Source organism: Seriola dumerili, unplaced genomic scaffold (genome assembly GCF_002260705.1).
Source record: "Seriola dumerili isolate Sdu_G_001 unplaced genomic scaffold, Sdu_1.0 BDQW01000226.1, whole genome shotgun sequence".
NCBI lineage: Eukaryota > Metazoa > Chordata > Actinopteri > Carangiformes > Carangidae > Seriola > Seriola dumerili.
The window spans coordinates 5490387-5507775 of NW_019174481.1; the positions used below are offsets into that span (position 1 = coordinate 5490387).

The 17389-nt window shown below is 40.1% G+C and overlaps 1 protein-coding gene across 2 annotated transcripts; it reads left to right on the top strand.

Annotated features, from left to right (window-relative positions):
* The first annotated feature begins 5919 nt into the window (after positions 1 to 5919).
* LOC111228780 (G-protein-signaling modulator 2-like) lies at positions 5920 to 17388 on the top strand. Of its 2 annotated transcripts, XM_022754810.1 has the most exons (16): positions 5920 to 6108; positions 6904 to 6942; positions 8887 to 9249; positions 11637 to 11858; positions 11937 to 12072; positions 12189 to 12328; positions 12444 to 12567; positions 12701 to 12816; positions 13271 to 13426; positions 13528 to 13636; positions 13758 to 13887; positions 13983 to 14059; positions 14262 to 14450; positions 14573 to 14732; positions 14866 to 15056; positions 15197 to 17388. In XM_022754810.1, the coding sequence occupies exons 3-16, from the start codon at positions 9185 to 9187 to the stop codon at positions 15389 to 15391; spliced, it is 2010 nt and encodes a 669-aa protein (XP_022610531.1). In that variant the 5' UTR covers positions 5920 to 6108; positions 6904 to 6942; positions 8887 to 9184; the 3' UTR covers positions 15392 to 17388. The 2 variants fall into 2 exon arrangements, with proteins under 2 accessions (XP_022610531.1, XP_022610532.1); XM_022754811.1 differs by lacking the exon at positions 8887 to 9249.
* The last annotated feature ends 1 nt before the right edge of the window (position 17389 follows it).

The following is a 17389-nucleotide window of genomic DNA, read 5'->3' on the forward strand; positions in this document are numbered from 1 at the left end:
AGATGGAGCTGAGGGCCCGGGTAGAAACAGACAAACTTGAGGCCACTAAGGTCACTGAGGTCGTGGAGGCACTTTGCCATTAAAATAGAGGAATGTAAAATGTGCTCAAAGTCCCAGGAAGATAAAGCAAGGTCCACTGCCAAGACAGTGACACCCATAGAGAAATGAAGACCTGCTCAGTATTTACTAGCCACAACGGAATGATGATGGTCGATGTTACTGTATAATAAAGTAAAACTAAGATAAGTATTTGATGAGTATTTTAGAATAATTATAGTGACTTTACAAATTACATACAAATAATATCCCTTTTAATATTTCTATAGTATCCATGTTAACCATGCTAACCTTTTACTTTCTAATTGCTAACATCAATGCAATGAAGTTACATGTATCCAACAGTTGTTGAGACATTTCACACGAAGCCAAAAATGTTAATTTCAAGGAAAAATCAGGGACCGTGAACTTCTGCACAAAATTTCATGATTGAGATATTTGAGAGTGAAGCATGTGGCAAAAAATCTAAGGCAAGGGAGCGCAGGGGAGTTAGTGGGTGTGTGTGTGAGTTGGTTACCTCATGCAGGGATGGTGGTGTGGGACTGGTCTTCACATGTAGCATCTGTTTCATGGGCGTGGGGGTGGAGGACGAGTGGGGTGGTGAAATCTGCTCACACACGTTTTTGTCTATCATCTCCTTTATGTCTTCAAGGAGCATCCCTATCCTGAATATGTGTCCCTCCACCAGCCTGAAGATGTGTCCACACACACACACACACACACACACACACATGAATAGATGCATTGACGTGATACTGACATATTTATGCGAGTGCAATAGTGAGGTCTCTTTAACCTGTTTGGGTCAAAGGTGCCAGTGTTCCTGGACAGACCCATGTAGTTCTGCATCTCCAGAGCTCTGTGCTCCTCCTTCTTACTGATGTATTTCCTCTCCAGCTGGTCCTGAGCCTCCATCATGCTCCTCAGCATCTGACAAAAGACAAATTTCACATTTAGGCGCATCCAGAAGTAAAAAAGGAACCACATAGTTATTAAAAATGATAGTTCACCTGAAATAAATAAAATATAATATATATATATATATATATATACTGTATATATATAAAATGAATATCAAAAGTCATATAGGCTACCATGTATAGGATGTAAACATTTCTTACCATTTGCTGTTCTGCTGTGCTCACTGACATGATGCTTACACCCTCTTTGAATTCCTCCACCTGTGTAGAAGAATCCATTTAGATGTGTCGTTTTGCATGTTTTATTTAATGGTAATCTGGTAATATCTTCAAACTTACCTTCCGCATGAACGAGCTGATGATGTCTCTCAGCTCAGCAGTCATTCTTTCCCCATCACTGGGATCCTCTTCAGGCGGGCTGGAGGAAGCTGCGTTCACCTCCGCAATGTTGCTCTCGGGGGCTCTTCCTCCTTTTTCACCAAAGTTTTCTGAAAACAAGGGATTATTTTTTCTGACCTTTATTTACATCTAATATTTTTTACTTTAAGTGTAGACTTTGTATGAAGAATTAAAAATTGCACATGATGCATATAGTTACTGATGACCTTTGAAAATATGATACAGAATTTAAAACTGAAATATTTTAGTGTGGTCAGGTTCTCCAGTTTACACTCATTGTTTAGAGTGGCCCAAGAGCAAAGTTAAGATGTTTGTGTAACTAGAATAGAGTCATCTGACCCCATTCGTCTCTATGGAAACCAGTTGCACTTCGCTGCATAATTTGCAGGTAGTGAAGCAAAGCGATGTCCGTCATAATATCAGATGTCAGATACAGAGACGAACCTGATGGGGGACGGTGAGGAGTCAAGGATCCAAGATGGCTTCCCTCAACTACGTTTCTCTGATGATCATCTTCACACTCTGAATACAGCATTAGTTCTGAGGAGGGCTGAGTCTGCAAAAACAAGTTCAATAAATTTGTAACTTGCATTGAAAATTTGACTTTTTACTTATTTTGATTTCTCAAACACCTGCGTGGTTTCGGTTTTACTTACATTGGTTCCTATTCTCATTTTATCAATAAGGTTTTCTGCCTCAGCATATTTGGTTAGTAATTTATCATATTCAGCCTAAAGAAAGAAGGAACAAGTTAAATATCTGTCCTTAATAGCATTTACATATCTGTTACATGAGGAAACTAAAGCAAAGGAATCCAAAAGGCGTAGGAACATGTGTGCTGTGAAGAGTAAATTCTTGCGGTTTTCTACCTGCAGGTGATGCACCAGCGCTGGATGAGTCTGTTTCTCCTCATCTTTGAAGACATAAGGCATCTCTGAGGGCTGGACTGAATCCTCCAGGACTCTGCTGATCACCTCCAACATACCCGGAGAGGACTGGGCTCTGTGCATGGTGCTGGTCTCCTGAGGAACAGGTTTGGCAGGTCCACTTGGAGCTTTGGGGATCTTTACCTTGGGGGCAACCTTAGAGAAGTCAGGGAGGGGGTAATGGACTTGGCCTTGGCCATACTTCATCTCGCTGAAGGACCTGGTTCGCACAAGTGGGACTTTCTCTACTTGATTGTCCTCTTCAAACTTTTCCAGCTTCACTACATCTACAGCACTCTTGTCCCCACTGCTCTGCTTTGAGTCTATACTTGCACAGCTGGATGCAACGCTGTCAGCAGCAGAGGCGGAATTATCAATTTTCCTTTCGACCTCTTCCTCTAAACTTGAATTTTTTGATGCAGCATGACTATTTTCATCAGTCCTGCCAGAGAAGACATTCTGATTAATCTCAGAATTACAAGCAGAGCTCCCTGAGTGGTTACTATGAATAGCCGTGTTGTGTGTTGGAGCCCAGCTCAAAACATTGTCGTCCATGCTCTCCAGCAGGGACACCTCCGGCAGGGTCTCTGCCTCGATTAGCCTACCTGGTCTCAGCAACTCTTCCTGGGAGAAGTGTCGCAGCAGCAACTGGTTAATGTCTGCAGGACAAGGGCATGATGGGGAAACCTCACTTGGCTTGGAAGCATCAAAAAAGACAACATCCTCTTGCGACAAAACTTTTGGTTTCTCAACATTACTCTCAACAGAAACCAAACATTCACTGGTGTCATCTCCATTTGTTGTAGTCAACTCAAGCAGACCAGGGCCATCAGGACTTGCATGAACAGTTTCTCTACTGTCAGAGCTCGTGTTGCCCTCAGAGCCAGCTGTCTGGTTGAAGTACAGACTTCCAAGGTCAACATCATAAGGTAGGTCCTCCTGATCCTCGTCACTAGTATTCTCACCTGGGTCCTCGTACTCACGCTTTAAGGGTGGCTCATCTTGCATGGTGTTTGGTCTCTGGGCAGACACATGCAGTATGCTGCTCTTGGTCTTGTTCTCTACCACCCTCTCACTTTGACTGCTCACAATACTGGACTCCGAGGAGGTGTCATCCAAGGCTGACAGCTCTGCGCTCCCTGAAAATTGAAGAACATAAATACCAACTTTGCTACATGTGTTACAACACAGACAGTGTTATGTCCAGTTCAGTACAGTCCGTAGACGTTGTAACACTCAACAGACAAATGGACACTGCAGTGACTCCAGGACTTACCACTGAGATGGATGCTGGCCTCAGAGGCAGCAGACTCTGCCTGGGAGAGATGTAAAGCTAAAGAATTCTCCAAATCACTTAAGTGAAGACTTTCATCCTCGCTTAGGTCGACAAAGATGCTCTGCTGGATGCACTTCTCCCACAGCACAGTGGGTCCCTGATGATCCTCATCTGATTCCTCTGGATCTCCCTCCATGGACACTTTCTCTGTAAAAGAAAATGTAAGCGGACGCTCTATTCAACCTCTCTTCACCTGTGATAAGACGAAGGGGGTAAGAAAAGAGGATGGAGCACCTGTTCATCACTTAGCAACACAACTTGTGAGCTGACAACATTGGATTAAAATGTTCTAAGCTGTCAGTTATTCACCAATCAATACATTGTGTGGACAGACGTTTGCGTGACATACACTAAATGCATGAAGTGTTTTGTGTGAATGATGTTTATATGTGGAAGAAGTTGTGCGTGAGAGAAACAGTGTTGGAGGAAATATGCAAATCCTTTACTTCAATAAGAGTAGCAACTCCTCACATTACAAGTAAATGTCTTGCATTTTATATTTTATTTAAGTGTTGATATCTTTTCAAGGTAAAATAACTCATTTTGCAGCATATTGGCACCTTTCAGTGTTATATTATTATGAAATGTTATTATTGAAGAATTATAGTATGCATTAATTAACATAATGGCAGCATTTTAATGGTGTAGATGGTCAATGGAGTTGTCCATATTATGTTGGGTTTAATCAGTAAAAATGCATTATATGTTTTGCATGTAAAATTATAATTTGTGTATAGTAATAATCTGTAAATATAGTAACTATATCCTTCAAATAAATGTAAAAAGTACAATGCTTCTGGATTGTAGTGGGATATAAGTAAGAGGTAGCAGAATATGCTGAAATAAAGTACAAGTTCCTAAAATTGTACTAGTAGTAGTAGTAGTAGTAGTAGTAGTAGTAGTATTAGTATTAGTAGTAGTAACTTGCACTATTTGAGTAAATGTTTTAGTTTTGTCCCACATGTGTGAGTAGCCTACTGTAAAACCTCTGTGGTATTATAAGAAAGATATAAACTATTACATTGCAAAGCCGAACTTATGCAATATCAAATCTTCAGTTCAAATCAACAGTTCCTGTACTACAAGTCTGTACTATATTTTCACTTTCATGTCAGTAGTGTTTGTAACTTACTCTGTTTATGGCTCCTTCAGCATTGCGACATCATGGTTTGAAGTTGATCCGATCCACAGCCGTGCTCCTGCCTGACATAATCTTGAAACTAGGTAGCCGACAGTGTTTCTGTGTCTTTCTCTCTCGACATATGGTTTCTCGGACAGGTTTAGTTTCTGTGGCATCATTAATAATGTAGCCGACAGGGCAGCGCTGGACGTCTGGAGCTGAACTGGCATCGTACAGGCAGAGTCTGGTTGCTAGACAACAACCCCCTCCCACCTACCCACTCACCCACCCACCACATTCTGAACATAAAGAAATTCATAATAACAATAAATAAAACTATAGAAATTTTGAAAATAAATTGAAATACGTTGAATTGTAAATAATAGAAAATAAAAAAAGTTAGTCGGCTAAATTCTGGGTCTATTCAGATTTCAGGTATGAAACTGAAACATACAGAAATATAGAAAGCATTAAAAGTGGGTGGAGTTTACGTTTTTCATTTGACATTACATCTGCAGGTTATCTGAGCAACAGATAAATTATTTTACTTAAAAAACATTCTTGCATTTGTGTTCAGTATAGTTGGGAGTGACAGCAACAAAAGAATTTGTAGTTCTGTAGTTCCAGTACCCGCATTAAAAACAGTAGACAATACTTTCAAAATCTAATCTTAATCCAAAGGATTCGGATATATGATGAATTTAAAGTGAATTGCTTTATCTTTGGATAAAATATGATCATGGGAGAGTACAGTTCTTAATCTTAGTATTATAGCAGGATTTTCAAAATAAAGTATTCTGTTGATTTGGTTTGGATTTACAGTAGTCATTGATCGACGTCTGTCTGTTACATTTTTTACTTTATTTATTTATTTATTTATTTATATTTTTTAAGTTCTTTGTTCTTCTTAATTCTTCAATAGAAAGATTTAGTAATGATGTTGAAACATGGTAAGCGTTGTTTTGCAATAGTATTCCTATCAGGTTAAAACGTGTAAGAGGAGTGTCTCCAAGGGCAGCTACAGTATTAGGGTATACGTCATCTCTTTTCTGTTCAAATCTATTGGTCCAATAACTTATTCGGGGCGTGGCTATCTTTGAATCTCGTCCTCTGATTGGTTGGTTGTCGAAAACACATACGCTAGTACAGCCACAAGGTTTTCCTTTCTCATCGATGTTAAAGTTTTGAAAAAGTTAAATGATAATGAAGTGCTAGGCTGGATGTAGTACAGTTTGTCTCTAAATTACAGACACCCATTAACTTTTAAAAAGAATCCATGTTTTTTATTCTTGTGAGAGATTAAAGCAAAAACGAGGAGAAGTCACCATTGTTCGAACTGGATCGTCTAACGTAAGTTTAGCAGCTAACATGCTAACTAGCTAATCTGTTGCTGGATCTGATACTGTAACCAGATAAATGTTGTTTTCACTGTTCACGGCTGTGGCTTTGACCTGGCGTTAATGTTAAAACCTCTGACAGTAGTATCCATTGTGAAGTTCAGGTGTTTCCATTGCACTGCCAAGTCTAGCGGTGTCACTGAAGAGTAACATGCGTATGAATGGAGTTGATAGTGTCAGCGTTGTCTTCAGAATCAGTGGTACTGTTTGTGTACACCCACATAAAATGTATTTAACAATCGTGTGTTGTACACAGTGTATTTTCTGTTTACCACTCTTATAAATAATTTGTACAACACATATGATTTAATTTCAGTATGCCCATAAGAGTAGTTTCTGCATAGTTAATATAGTCAATTAGATTAATGTATAACTGCATTTTGTCTTTTGACCAGTTTCATAAATATTTCATTCTGCACTATATATGCACTCATGTTATGTAGTTTATGCATCAGACATTACACCCACAACACTTAAACCTTTACAATGTGGCATATACACTCAGTTGCCAGTTTATTAGGTACACTTTGTTTCTTATATACATTGGGTTTTAGGAAGCTGTACCTAATAAACTGGCAATTCAGCATATATGTAATCTGGAGTGGAGTACTAAATCACCAAGCATTTAGTATTAGATTAATGTTTTATCAATGATGCAAGGCAATTATACAAATTTCCATACAAATACTGCAACACCAGTTCATTTTAGATGTAAACTTATTCATGGTCACGTTACTTTATCTTGCAGGCTTCCCAGATTTCCTGTTCCTGTGTGGAAGAATTACCGGTCAGTATCCCAGTACATATTTAGTTGTTTCTTTCTTTTGTTTTGATTCAAGATTTTGCTGCCTCATGGTGTACTTCTGAGTGGTGTTTCCATAATTAGATTGTGCAGTCAGAGGCAGTAGTAATTTTAGTGCATCAGTGGATTGTAAGCGCAAAGAAAATAGATCACATGTATTGTGTGTTCAAGATGGAATCATGTCCTATTTGTGACTCAAAAAAAGAGTCAGTGATGACCTCTTGTGATGTTGTCATTATATTTCACCATGTTACACACTTCTTCATGCAAACTGCAGCTCTGTGAGTAGGGCAGGTCTCATGAAAACACACCCAGTTGGCATACAGTGGTGGAAAAGGCTGCACCTAAACTGGCACGCATCAATTGGTGATTATAATAATGTGACCGAACATGTACTGCACAGACTTTTAAAGCCTTGGGCTTTAGTTTGTGCCATAACTGTTCACATTCAACTAGAAGCAGGAATAACAGGCTGGGAAAAAAGATAATTTGATTCCTATGGCATTTCTTTTCTATTAGGACAAGGTTTTCAAACACAACTACATAGCATATAAGATATAAATTTCTATTTACCGGTAGTTAATTTGTAGATTATGTTAAAAGATAAGTCTCTTGAAATGTGCTGAATCAACAGCAAAGTCCCTCTTATATTCACTCATTCATGTGCACAAACACACACTTTTAAGGCTTTATCTGTATTTTTATTGGTTCTAAAGTCTAAAATGCCCCCTGAATTCTAAGTTTAGTGTCAAATATCCACTGCTTTGTGCCTCAATGAGAGAAATATGTCAGTTTACATGAATGAAGCATGACTGAGATGTTGCATGTTGTCAGAACAGTTTTTTGTTGCTATTATGGTTGTCATTTGTTTTTAAGATTTGTGCTCTTTGACTTTTAAGTAATATTGAAATAGCTAATCAAGTAATAATCTTCATAATTATCATACAGAGTCATTTTACAATTCATAAAACTTACGAACTACAGGTTCTCAGTTAATCATTTTGGATTTTAAACCTGCTCGTCATTGATGTGAATAGTCACATGCCCAACCGCTACAACCAAATAATTTCTCATATATTCACATAGTTATTTTGTTGATAATGGGAATATGGTAAGGTAAGGTAAGGTAAAGATAAGGTAAGATAATATGAATAGGCCACCAATGAGTGGCATGTATGTAGGTCTGAACATTTTGATGGAAAAAGAATTTAGTTATGGTCATTTCAATGCTAATCTATAAAATAAATGAATGACACCCTTTTGTCTCTGAAAGGTTTTTAAATAGACACACTGACCGTTTGCCATTTTTAGATGTTTTTTAGTATAAAGAAATAACCCAGTTTGCTAATAACTGGTCTGCCACTATTTCCTATTTTGCGTGTGTGCAGAGGGGAGGGGATTATGGGTTAAAGTTGGGGGACATATGGGTGTGGCTGCATGGAAAAATTAGGTAATGGCTGGTTCTGGTCTTAAGTTTGTGCAGTGTATTTTAAACCATGAAGCTTGCTTATCGCTGTCCTTTCCTGTGGTGGAAGTCACATACACACAGTAGGTTGATATGCTTATCTTTTTTTTCCTTTTGCAAGAGGTGACTGGTGTGTGTCAGTGCTTCTCTTTTAATTTAGTGACATTATTCTGGATAAATCATGGCAACTCTCTGCTTGCATACATCCTTCCCGTTACATCCTGATGCGCACATAGCTCTCTCACCTTGTTGCAACTTTAGCGTTTCCATTTCCAAGCCTGGATGAATTGAGTCACCATCTTAGATTGACAGCTTGCCTGAGTTGACCCCATCCATTGATTCCCGCCCTGCTCTCTCGCTTGCTGCCTGCCCCACTTGTGCACGCTGCTGTTTGGTTGGTGTTGCCATGGCACCGTGTGGCCAGAATGAGGCTTCACATACAGCATCTTGTGTTCTCTTCACAGTGAGCAGCTGACAAGAGATTGAGGGGCAGTGACGCAAAACTCACTGTATACGAAAGCAGCCGTGTGGACTGACTCGCAGGACTCGGCTCTGTCTAACACTCGTGGGGTTACTCTTCATTGTCAACATTCAGCAGAGGGACATTTGCATACTTCATCACATTGAGTGACTTTTTGTTTGGATCTTTCTCGACTCTCCCTTGACCAGAGATTCATTTTTCTTTCTTGTTAGCTGTTGTTTTTAAACGCAACCATTTTTTCGGGAACAAAACTGGGATTTTCCCTCATATTATGCACTTCAATGGATACCAGTGGCTCATTGGTTAGCACGCGAGCTAAGGACCAGTCCCTTCATGTCCGCTACAGGTAGGACTCTCCTCTCTCAACTAAGATATAGTTGTTGAATAGAAAGTGTGGCTCTGTTTTTTAGCCTTTCATCTTTTCCCCCTCATTAGTTTTAAGTGGGACTATTAATGAAATTAATTGTTGAAGGTTAAGAAGAACAAAATCTCTTTATATTTGCAATTATTTTAATGCCTGTTATGTTAGATGTGCCAGTGTCAGGTAACTGATGAGGTATTTATTTATTTTGTGGTGCCTTGTTGAAGAAGTGACGGTATCATGTGTAATGTGGAGAAGAGGTGGACTTGAGGTTTAAGTCAAATTATGGAGTGGGAGTCTCTTTTCACTGTGTTTTCAGTGAGTTTGTTGACTAAAGGCAGGTGAGTTTCCTTTAAAAAAAAAAAAAGCCATCAGTCAGCTGTTCCTACATATGCTGATAAAGAGCTCTGGCAGCAGGTGCAACCTGCCAAACATAGAAAGACCTGCTCCAGCTTCAATATTTAACAAGCCCTGAAAAATTCATCACTGCCGGCTTTGTTTTTCGACACACGTGTGTCCATCTTGTTTGGATACTGTAGGCATCTGCTAGGTGGGAGGATGTCTTTTCTTTTTTTCCAATAGCTACTGCTGTCAGGAGGGTTACCTTCAATGAATTGATTCCATTATACCACACCAGTCTGCTTGTGTCCGACACGTCTGACAAAGCTACTTAGCACTCAGCAGCTCTTTAATCTGTCAGGTACACACTCTACAGCCATAATCTAAGGTGACCAGGTCAGAAGAGAGAGCTTGAAAGAAAGACAATCAGATTAACTAAGAAAATGCTGATTGAGCAGTTTCCTTGATGCCATGCATTGGAAGTTAATACGGTGACAACATCACACATGTCTCCTTGATAGTTTTCCAATGCGTGATGCTAAATTATCTCTGTGACGTCAGATGTCCAGTGGTTTTGATATCTCAAAGGAAGGCTATTTTTAATACCTTTTTTTTTTTTGACTTCATTGAACAACAAACAAGATCTTCATCACTTTTTAGTATAGGCTACTAAGTTACATTGAGTTAATCTCTCCATGCTTCAGAGAAAGAGAAGGAGCAGCAGCCTTTTTTCCAGTGGAAACCTCAGTAGATGCCTCTCAGATGTTCCATGTGCTGCTGTTGTTGTTGTTGTAAGACACGAAAAGCCAGCAGGTAGGCTAGTGTTTGCCACAGCTTTAGTGTTAAATGATATGTTGTTGGTAGTAAACAAAGGTTCTTCTAATTTAAGGCCTAAGATTGCTGATTACATGAAGTTTATCGACTATTCAGGAGAACATGTTTGCCTTTGTTTGCAAATTATAGACTTGCTGGGTGACGAAAGAAGCTACTGTGTGTGGGTTTTTTGTGTCATTTTAATTGCACGACATAGACTATGTGATCTTTTACCTCACGTGACGAGTCCAGTCTAGGTTGTGTCTTTGCATTAGTGTTTCTGAGTCAGTGTCTTTCAGACAAAACCTTGGGTCGGGTTCATAAGGAAAGCTTGAGATAAACAAACTGAAAAGACATTGTGTGAAGCCGATCCCTCCCCAACAATACAGCTTCCTGAAAAAAAGTTTTTGCTTTGCGCAAATATGCTGCTTAAAAGATAATCCATCTGCAGATAAGCCACCAGCCATTGTCTGACACTCCTTTCATCTGGCCTGAGCCTAACTCATTTATAACTCCACAAGACTTAGTTATTCAGTTGAATTGGACGACCCACTACAAACTGCATGCTAAAAACCATATCCTAGGTTCTTATATTATTTTTCTATGCTACAAGAAGCCAGTGACCAACAAACTGAATTTTCAGTTACTTATTGCTAAGAATAACAATAACACAAGCTATATTGTCAAAGATTTAAGATAATGTGAATTTGATTATTTCTTACATAAAAAAGATTGACTTTTAAGAACCAACTCACAAATCTCAATAGTCAGAACATCTGTGAACATGTATCTGCGGTATAATGACTGAAAATGCTTGGAAGTAATGTCCTGTAATGATGAACATTGTCTATGGCATGTCTGTTTGCTCTTTGCTTCATTTGACTGTAAAAGGAATCCACCTCACTTTCTGAGGCAATGTCAAAAGGATGTGAGCTCTACCATAACAAATGAGGCCCAGTTTGAGCCATTGTTCTCTGTTGGTGGAAGGAAGTAGCTAAACAACATTCCCTGCTGAAAGCCTTTGCTTAGAAAGAGGTCCAGTCAGTTGGCTGTAGGTCACAGCCAGGGAAGATCTGTTTCTCCACAACTTCTTCAATTTGGGTTGCATTACTGTATTTGGATTCTAGACACTTTTGAGCTGCTCATTAATTGTTTTTCTTGAGGCTCAGCCAGTTCAAACAAGACACTTGCTGGACTGACGCTGCTTCTGTCTGCTGTAGGATGGAGGTGTCCTGCCTGGAACTGGCGTTGGAGGGTGAGCGGCTCTGTAAGGTGGGCGACTACAGAGCAGGCGTCTCCTTCTTTGAGGCTGCCATCCAGGTAGGCACAGAGGACCTGCAGGTGCTCAGTGCCATATACAGCCAGCTGGGCAATGCTTACTTCCACCTGCATGACTACGCGAAGGCCCTGGAGTTCCACCGGCATGACCTCACCTTGACCAGGTAAGACCTACAACAGCCCTCTTGAATCCACTAATAGATCATTATTTTATTATTGCTCACATAATGCGTCTTGTATAGAACAATTGGTGACCTGCTTGGAGAAGCCAAAGCCAGTGGAAACCTTGGCAACACATTAAAGGTGTTGGGGCGGTTTGATGAGGCTGTGGTTTGCTGTCAGAGGCACTTGGACATAGCGAGGGACATGATTGACAAGGTGAGGCTGCAAATAAGTGATAATGTATACAGTGAAATATTCTCTAGTGTATGAGGGGGATTTCAGAAGACACCGACTGTGATCACTGACATGTTTTTTTTGTTGATTTGTGTCAGGTGGGTCAGGCACGAGCTCTGTATAACTTTGGGAACGTGTACCATGCCAAAGGGAAAAGTATCTGCTGGAGTGGAGCTGAGCCTGGAGACTTCCCAGAGGAGGTCATGATAGCACTGAGGAAGGCAGCAGAGTACTATGAGTAAGTTACTGAGTGTGTGTGGGTTTTAGTAATCTTTTCATTATTCAATACATATTAATGATACGGTTCCTTGCTGCTATTATATCAAACATCTGACTTGATTGTGTATTTTCAGGGCAAACTTAGCGATAGTGAAGGAGCTTGAAGACCGGGCTGCCCAGGGTCGAACCTATGGGAACCTCGGCAACACACACTATTTGTTGGGAAACTTTCGCAAAGCCGTGGCCTCTCATGAACAGGTAGGGGGAATCTTCTTTTTTTTTTTTTTTTTTTTCAAACCCAAATCCATTACAAACATGTTTCAATTAAAAGCTAAGTTTCAAATTAAAGTGACTTTAATAAGAGAAATAATGAAGCACTATTCTATTTCAGCGCTTGCTCATAGCAAAGGAGTTTGGTGACCGTTCGGCAGAGAGACGGGCTTACTGCAACCTGGGGAACGCCTATATCTTTTTGGGGGAATTTGAAGTGGCAGCTGAGCATTACAAGTAAGCCACAGCCCACACATTGATCTTTCTAAATAATTTTCCGCATAAAAAAGCACGACAGGGCATACAGTATGTTCACGTCACACAATACACTGGTATTAAGTGTTCACTTATCTAAACAGATATAAAGTTGTGCAATTTATTTAAAAATTTATGTCTTTGATTGAAAGTACAGCAGTCTTACCAGAACCAGCAGGATGGAAGGTGGTTTACTGTGCAAACACTCAGTCTGTGGAGTGACATATCACAATTGTGTGATAAATTTGGCTTTAGTTTGTTTCTTTTTGTCTTCCATGAGAAGCTTAAATATTGACAACTGTAAAGAATAATCTCAATATCTAAAAAAAAGAAAGAGAAAAAAGGGAACTGTCCCTTGTGTATGACATTATTTGTTGTCCCCAGACTGTGCTTCTCTCTGCTGCGTGTTGACCCAGCTTGTCTGTGTGTTTGTCAGGAGGACACTGCAGCTGGCGAGGCAGTTGAAGGATCGAGCTGTGGAGGCCCAGGCCTGCTACAGTCTGGGCAACACCTACACTCTTCTCCAGGACTACGAGAGAGCCATAGACTACCACCTGAAACACCTCATCATAGCCCAGGACCTCAATGACAGGTACACACACATATATTCACTGTTGGAATAAGAATTCATGCTGATGTTAACTATATTTTAAATATGCCCCTGTACATGGATTAAACTGTGTTGTACTGCAGGATTGGGGAGGGCCGTGCATGCTGGAGTCTGGGAAATGCTCACACTGCACTGGGGAACCATGATCAAGCCATGCACTTTGCTGAAAAACACCTGGAAATCTGCAAAGAGGTACATAAATAAAATACATTAAAATTTACAGCAGCTCAAGGTATTGTACAGTTGGAAAGCTAACCTTCCTGTGTGTATACTTTGTTTTTGTTTGTATTTTTATTTATTCATTTGTTTCCAGACTGGAGACAGGAGCGGAGAGCTGACGGCTCGTATGAACGTGTCTGATCTCCAGATGGTTCTGGGTCTGAGCTACAGCACAAATAACTCCACCTTCTCTGAGAATAAAGATATAGACTACAACCTGCATGGTAAAAAAAAAAATATATGTATAATCAAACACCCTGAACCTTGTGTTAACAGCATCTTTTGTATAACAGGTGTTAACAGTGTTCCTGTGTTTTAGGAGCAAGGCCCAGGATGGGCAGAAGACACAGCATGGAGAACCTGGAGCTGATGAAACTCACTCCGGACAAGATGAATGTAAGAAATGCTTTTCTAACTTTACTTAGCACATACTGTATGTTCCACCATTGCTCAACTCATGCTACGCTGCTAAAACCAGATTTTATTGCTACAGATGAATGGATAGTTTATCTTCTCCCTGTTTTTGTTTTGTCCTTATCGTCTTTTTTCCTCGTTTCCTTCTTCATTGTGGTAACTATTCCATTTCTGTGTATTTAAGGGTCAGAAGTGGAACAGCGACATCCTGACCAAACAGTCCAAACCCTCTCTGGCTAAGAGCTCCTCCAAGCTGTTCTTTGTCAGCCGTCTGCGTGGGAAGAAGTACAAGACCGGTGGTTCCAGTAAGGTCCTCCAGGACACCAGCAACACCCTGGACACCAGTCAGACCCCTGCGCAGGGACCACAGAAGGTACACACAGTACAGGGAGAGCTGATAAACACTAACATGCCTCATTCAGTCTCTGCAGCTATCATCAAACAAGGTCTGTTCTGTTACTGTTTTTCACGTGTGTGTGTTTTGTTGTTTATTAGCGACTCAGTCCTGATATGCTCGGAGACGAGGGCTTCTTTGATCTGCTGAGCCGTTTCCAGAGCAACCGTATGGATGACCAACGCTGTTCAATACAGGCTAAGGGCAGCAGGTTATCCATAAACAGTGTCCCGGAGTCGCCTCCTAGAGCCATCAGGAAATGTGAGTCCAGAAATCCAAACACTGAAAAGTCCTTCCATTCCTACAGTAAAACTTTTCTTGCCTTGTCATAACGAAATAAAACATCTCTCCTGTCTCTCTTCTGCCACTCCTTGGATTGTCTCTAACTCTGCAGCTGTGTCAGAGTCCGCTAACATCTCAGGTGCTCAAGGCAGACGGTTAGAGGAGTCGTCAGCAACAGGGGGAAGCCTGCCCGGCCTCAGGCTCCATCAAAACAGCAACCAGGCCGTGCTCAACCACCTGATGGCCAATGCTGACAACCCTGAGCCTGACGACGACTTCTTTGACATGCTTGTCAAGTGCCAGGTACCTGATGGGACCAAAAATTCCTGCACATTGATAAGCATACAGTGCATTTAATACACAAGAAATTATCATGTGCTTTTCCTAATATGAAACGTTAAAAACCCATTACCAGATCTCAAACTCATATTCCCTCTTTCCAGGGGTCCCGTTTGGATGACCAGCGGTGTGCCCCTCCCCCTCCTCCTGTCCGAGGGCCCACTGTACCAGATGAGGACTTCTTCAGCCTCATCATGCGCTCTCAGGCCAAACGAATGGACGAGCAACGCGTCACCCTGCCTTCAGCAGCTAACACTACAGCCAGGCCCAGCTCCAGCTCCAGCTCCAGCTCCAAATGAACTAAGCACTAAAGGGACAGACAGGTGTCTTTTTCTTTTTTTTTAGACTCATGAAGGAGTGGACAGCGTTGGTATTGACCAGTGGGGCAGTCACTCAGAAGAAACCCTTCTGTCTCTTTACATTCATCCTTTTAGACAAAACAAAGCACTGTCAGCATTGTATGTAGTGTACAGTATGGAAATATCTCAAATTAATGAGGACTCATTTCGCACAACTTGCACAAACTCTCAGTAGCATCAGGGACAAAAGTGTTGTTGTTTTTTTTATTCACTGTTTTTAATGATTCTCTGTTCCTGCAAATTTCATTTTTCAATAGACAACTGCAGTTATGTTTGTATTTATTGTACTTTTTATGATTGTTATGATTCTGCCGTCCCACCACTATGAAGTAATGTGGTTATATTCACAGAGGTACAGCACTCTTTCCATGTGTTTTGTTTATATGTGAGGTCTTTGTTTGGTTTAAGCGTTACCGAGGTCAGACAGAGGAAACTTAACAAAAACTATTGTAAGCAAACTGTTTGATAAAAGAATGAATTTAACCCTTGTACAGCCCTTATAGTCTTTTGTACTAAATCTTTTGAGTGAGGTCAGATAAATAAACCCGCATTCATGTAGGCATCTTGTTTTGACTTCTTTTAAATGTAAACTCATCTCAACAACACAAACAGCTTGTGTAAAAGACACTTTATTTAACGTACCAGCAGTCTGACTTGAGTTAGCTTGAATTAATTTAAGTCACCTTTAAAAACAAGACTTAGAAAGGCTTAATACAAGAGCCACTAGCATTTCCAAAACATACTAATAACTGTACATACATAAACACAACTGAAATAAATACATCTATGTACGTATTAGTTTGGCCTCATTTGTTATACTATACATTAACATAAAAACTTAAATATGCATATTTGTAAGTAAATAATTGTTAAAAGACAAAAGTGCGCATGTAAAATACAAGAAAAGAATACAATGCATATGCCCCAAATACTGTTTCTAAATAAATATCAAAACACCCGTGCTTCCTTTCAGATTTCGTTGTGCATATGGTTAGACCCTTTTTATGGGAAAAGACTGCCACCTACTGTTGTTATATTATTACAGCAGTAGACAAACCAAAGCTTTTAAACACTTAAAAATCCTAAATTGAATGCTAGGGCGCTCAACCAAAAATTACACTTTGTATTTCCCTTTGATGCCGACATAATAACGATCTTCCATTGCAAGCAAGCCATTGCAAGACACTGTAACAACTACAGCGCAAAAACACTGATTTCAAATTTAAAACAAATGCACAAGCTAATTTACACATTTTGAGTTGGAGTAATGCAGTGGACACAGTAACATTAGACATCAGTACATCCCACAGGGAAGCAACAGCTGACTGATTGGCAGTTTGATGTCCACAGATTCAGCCTTCGGATAGGAAAAGCTCACTACTGACACACTGAAAAATTACATTTTACACCATAAATTCGACTCTTGTTTTCCCAAACAATATAGCAGCATTACACTAGCTGTAAGAAAATGATATGCAAAAGAAGGAATGTAGGATTCTTCAAAATAACTGACAAAATTTGATCCTGAAAAATGACCATATTATCTTTTTTTGTTTGTTTTTTTTACATTTTTGTTATGGAAACTGAGAACTGAAGGAAGGCACCATCATGAACAAAGCACTCTGTCCTGTCTAACCTCAACAACTCCTCTGTGAATAGGACATGCAGCAAATGACTGGTGTGTAAGGAGTGAGGATGTACAATGACACCGTGTGGATGAAGTGAGAAAAATGAATGATGCTGCTGTTTTACCCTCCTCAAGATGACAACAATCAGTGGGATAACTGCAATGTGAGAGATGTGAAGACAAAGGAGAACATGCAACATGTGTGCTTTTGATGCGTCACAGGTTTGTATCCATTTGGTTTCCTACAGACAGAAGGGAAAGGCTCATTCACCTGTGTGTGCGTGCGTGTGTGTGTGTGAGAGAGAGAGAGA

Excerpts from the sequence above, each read along its gene's own strand:
- LOC111228780 (XM_022754810.1), top strand. The coding sequence starts at position 9,185 with ATGGATACCAGTGGCTCATTGGTTAGCACGCGAGCTAAGGACCAGTCC. Across the intron at positions 9,250-11,636 it reads TCCCTTCATGTCCGCTACAG|GATGGAGGTGTCCTGCCTGG; the intron begins GTAGGACTCTCC and ends TGTCTGCTGTAG. Across the intron at positions 14,451-14,572 it reads CTGCGCAGGGACCACAGAAG|CGACTCAGTCCTGATATGCT; the intron begins GTACACACAGTA and ends GTTGTTTATTAG.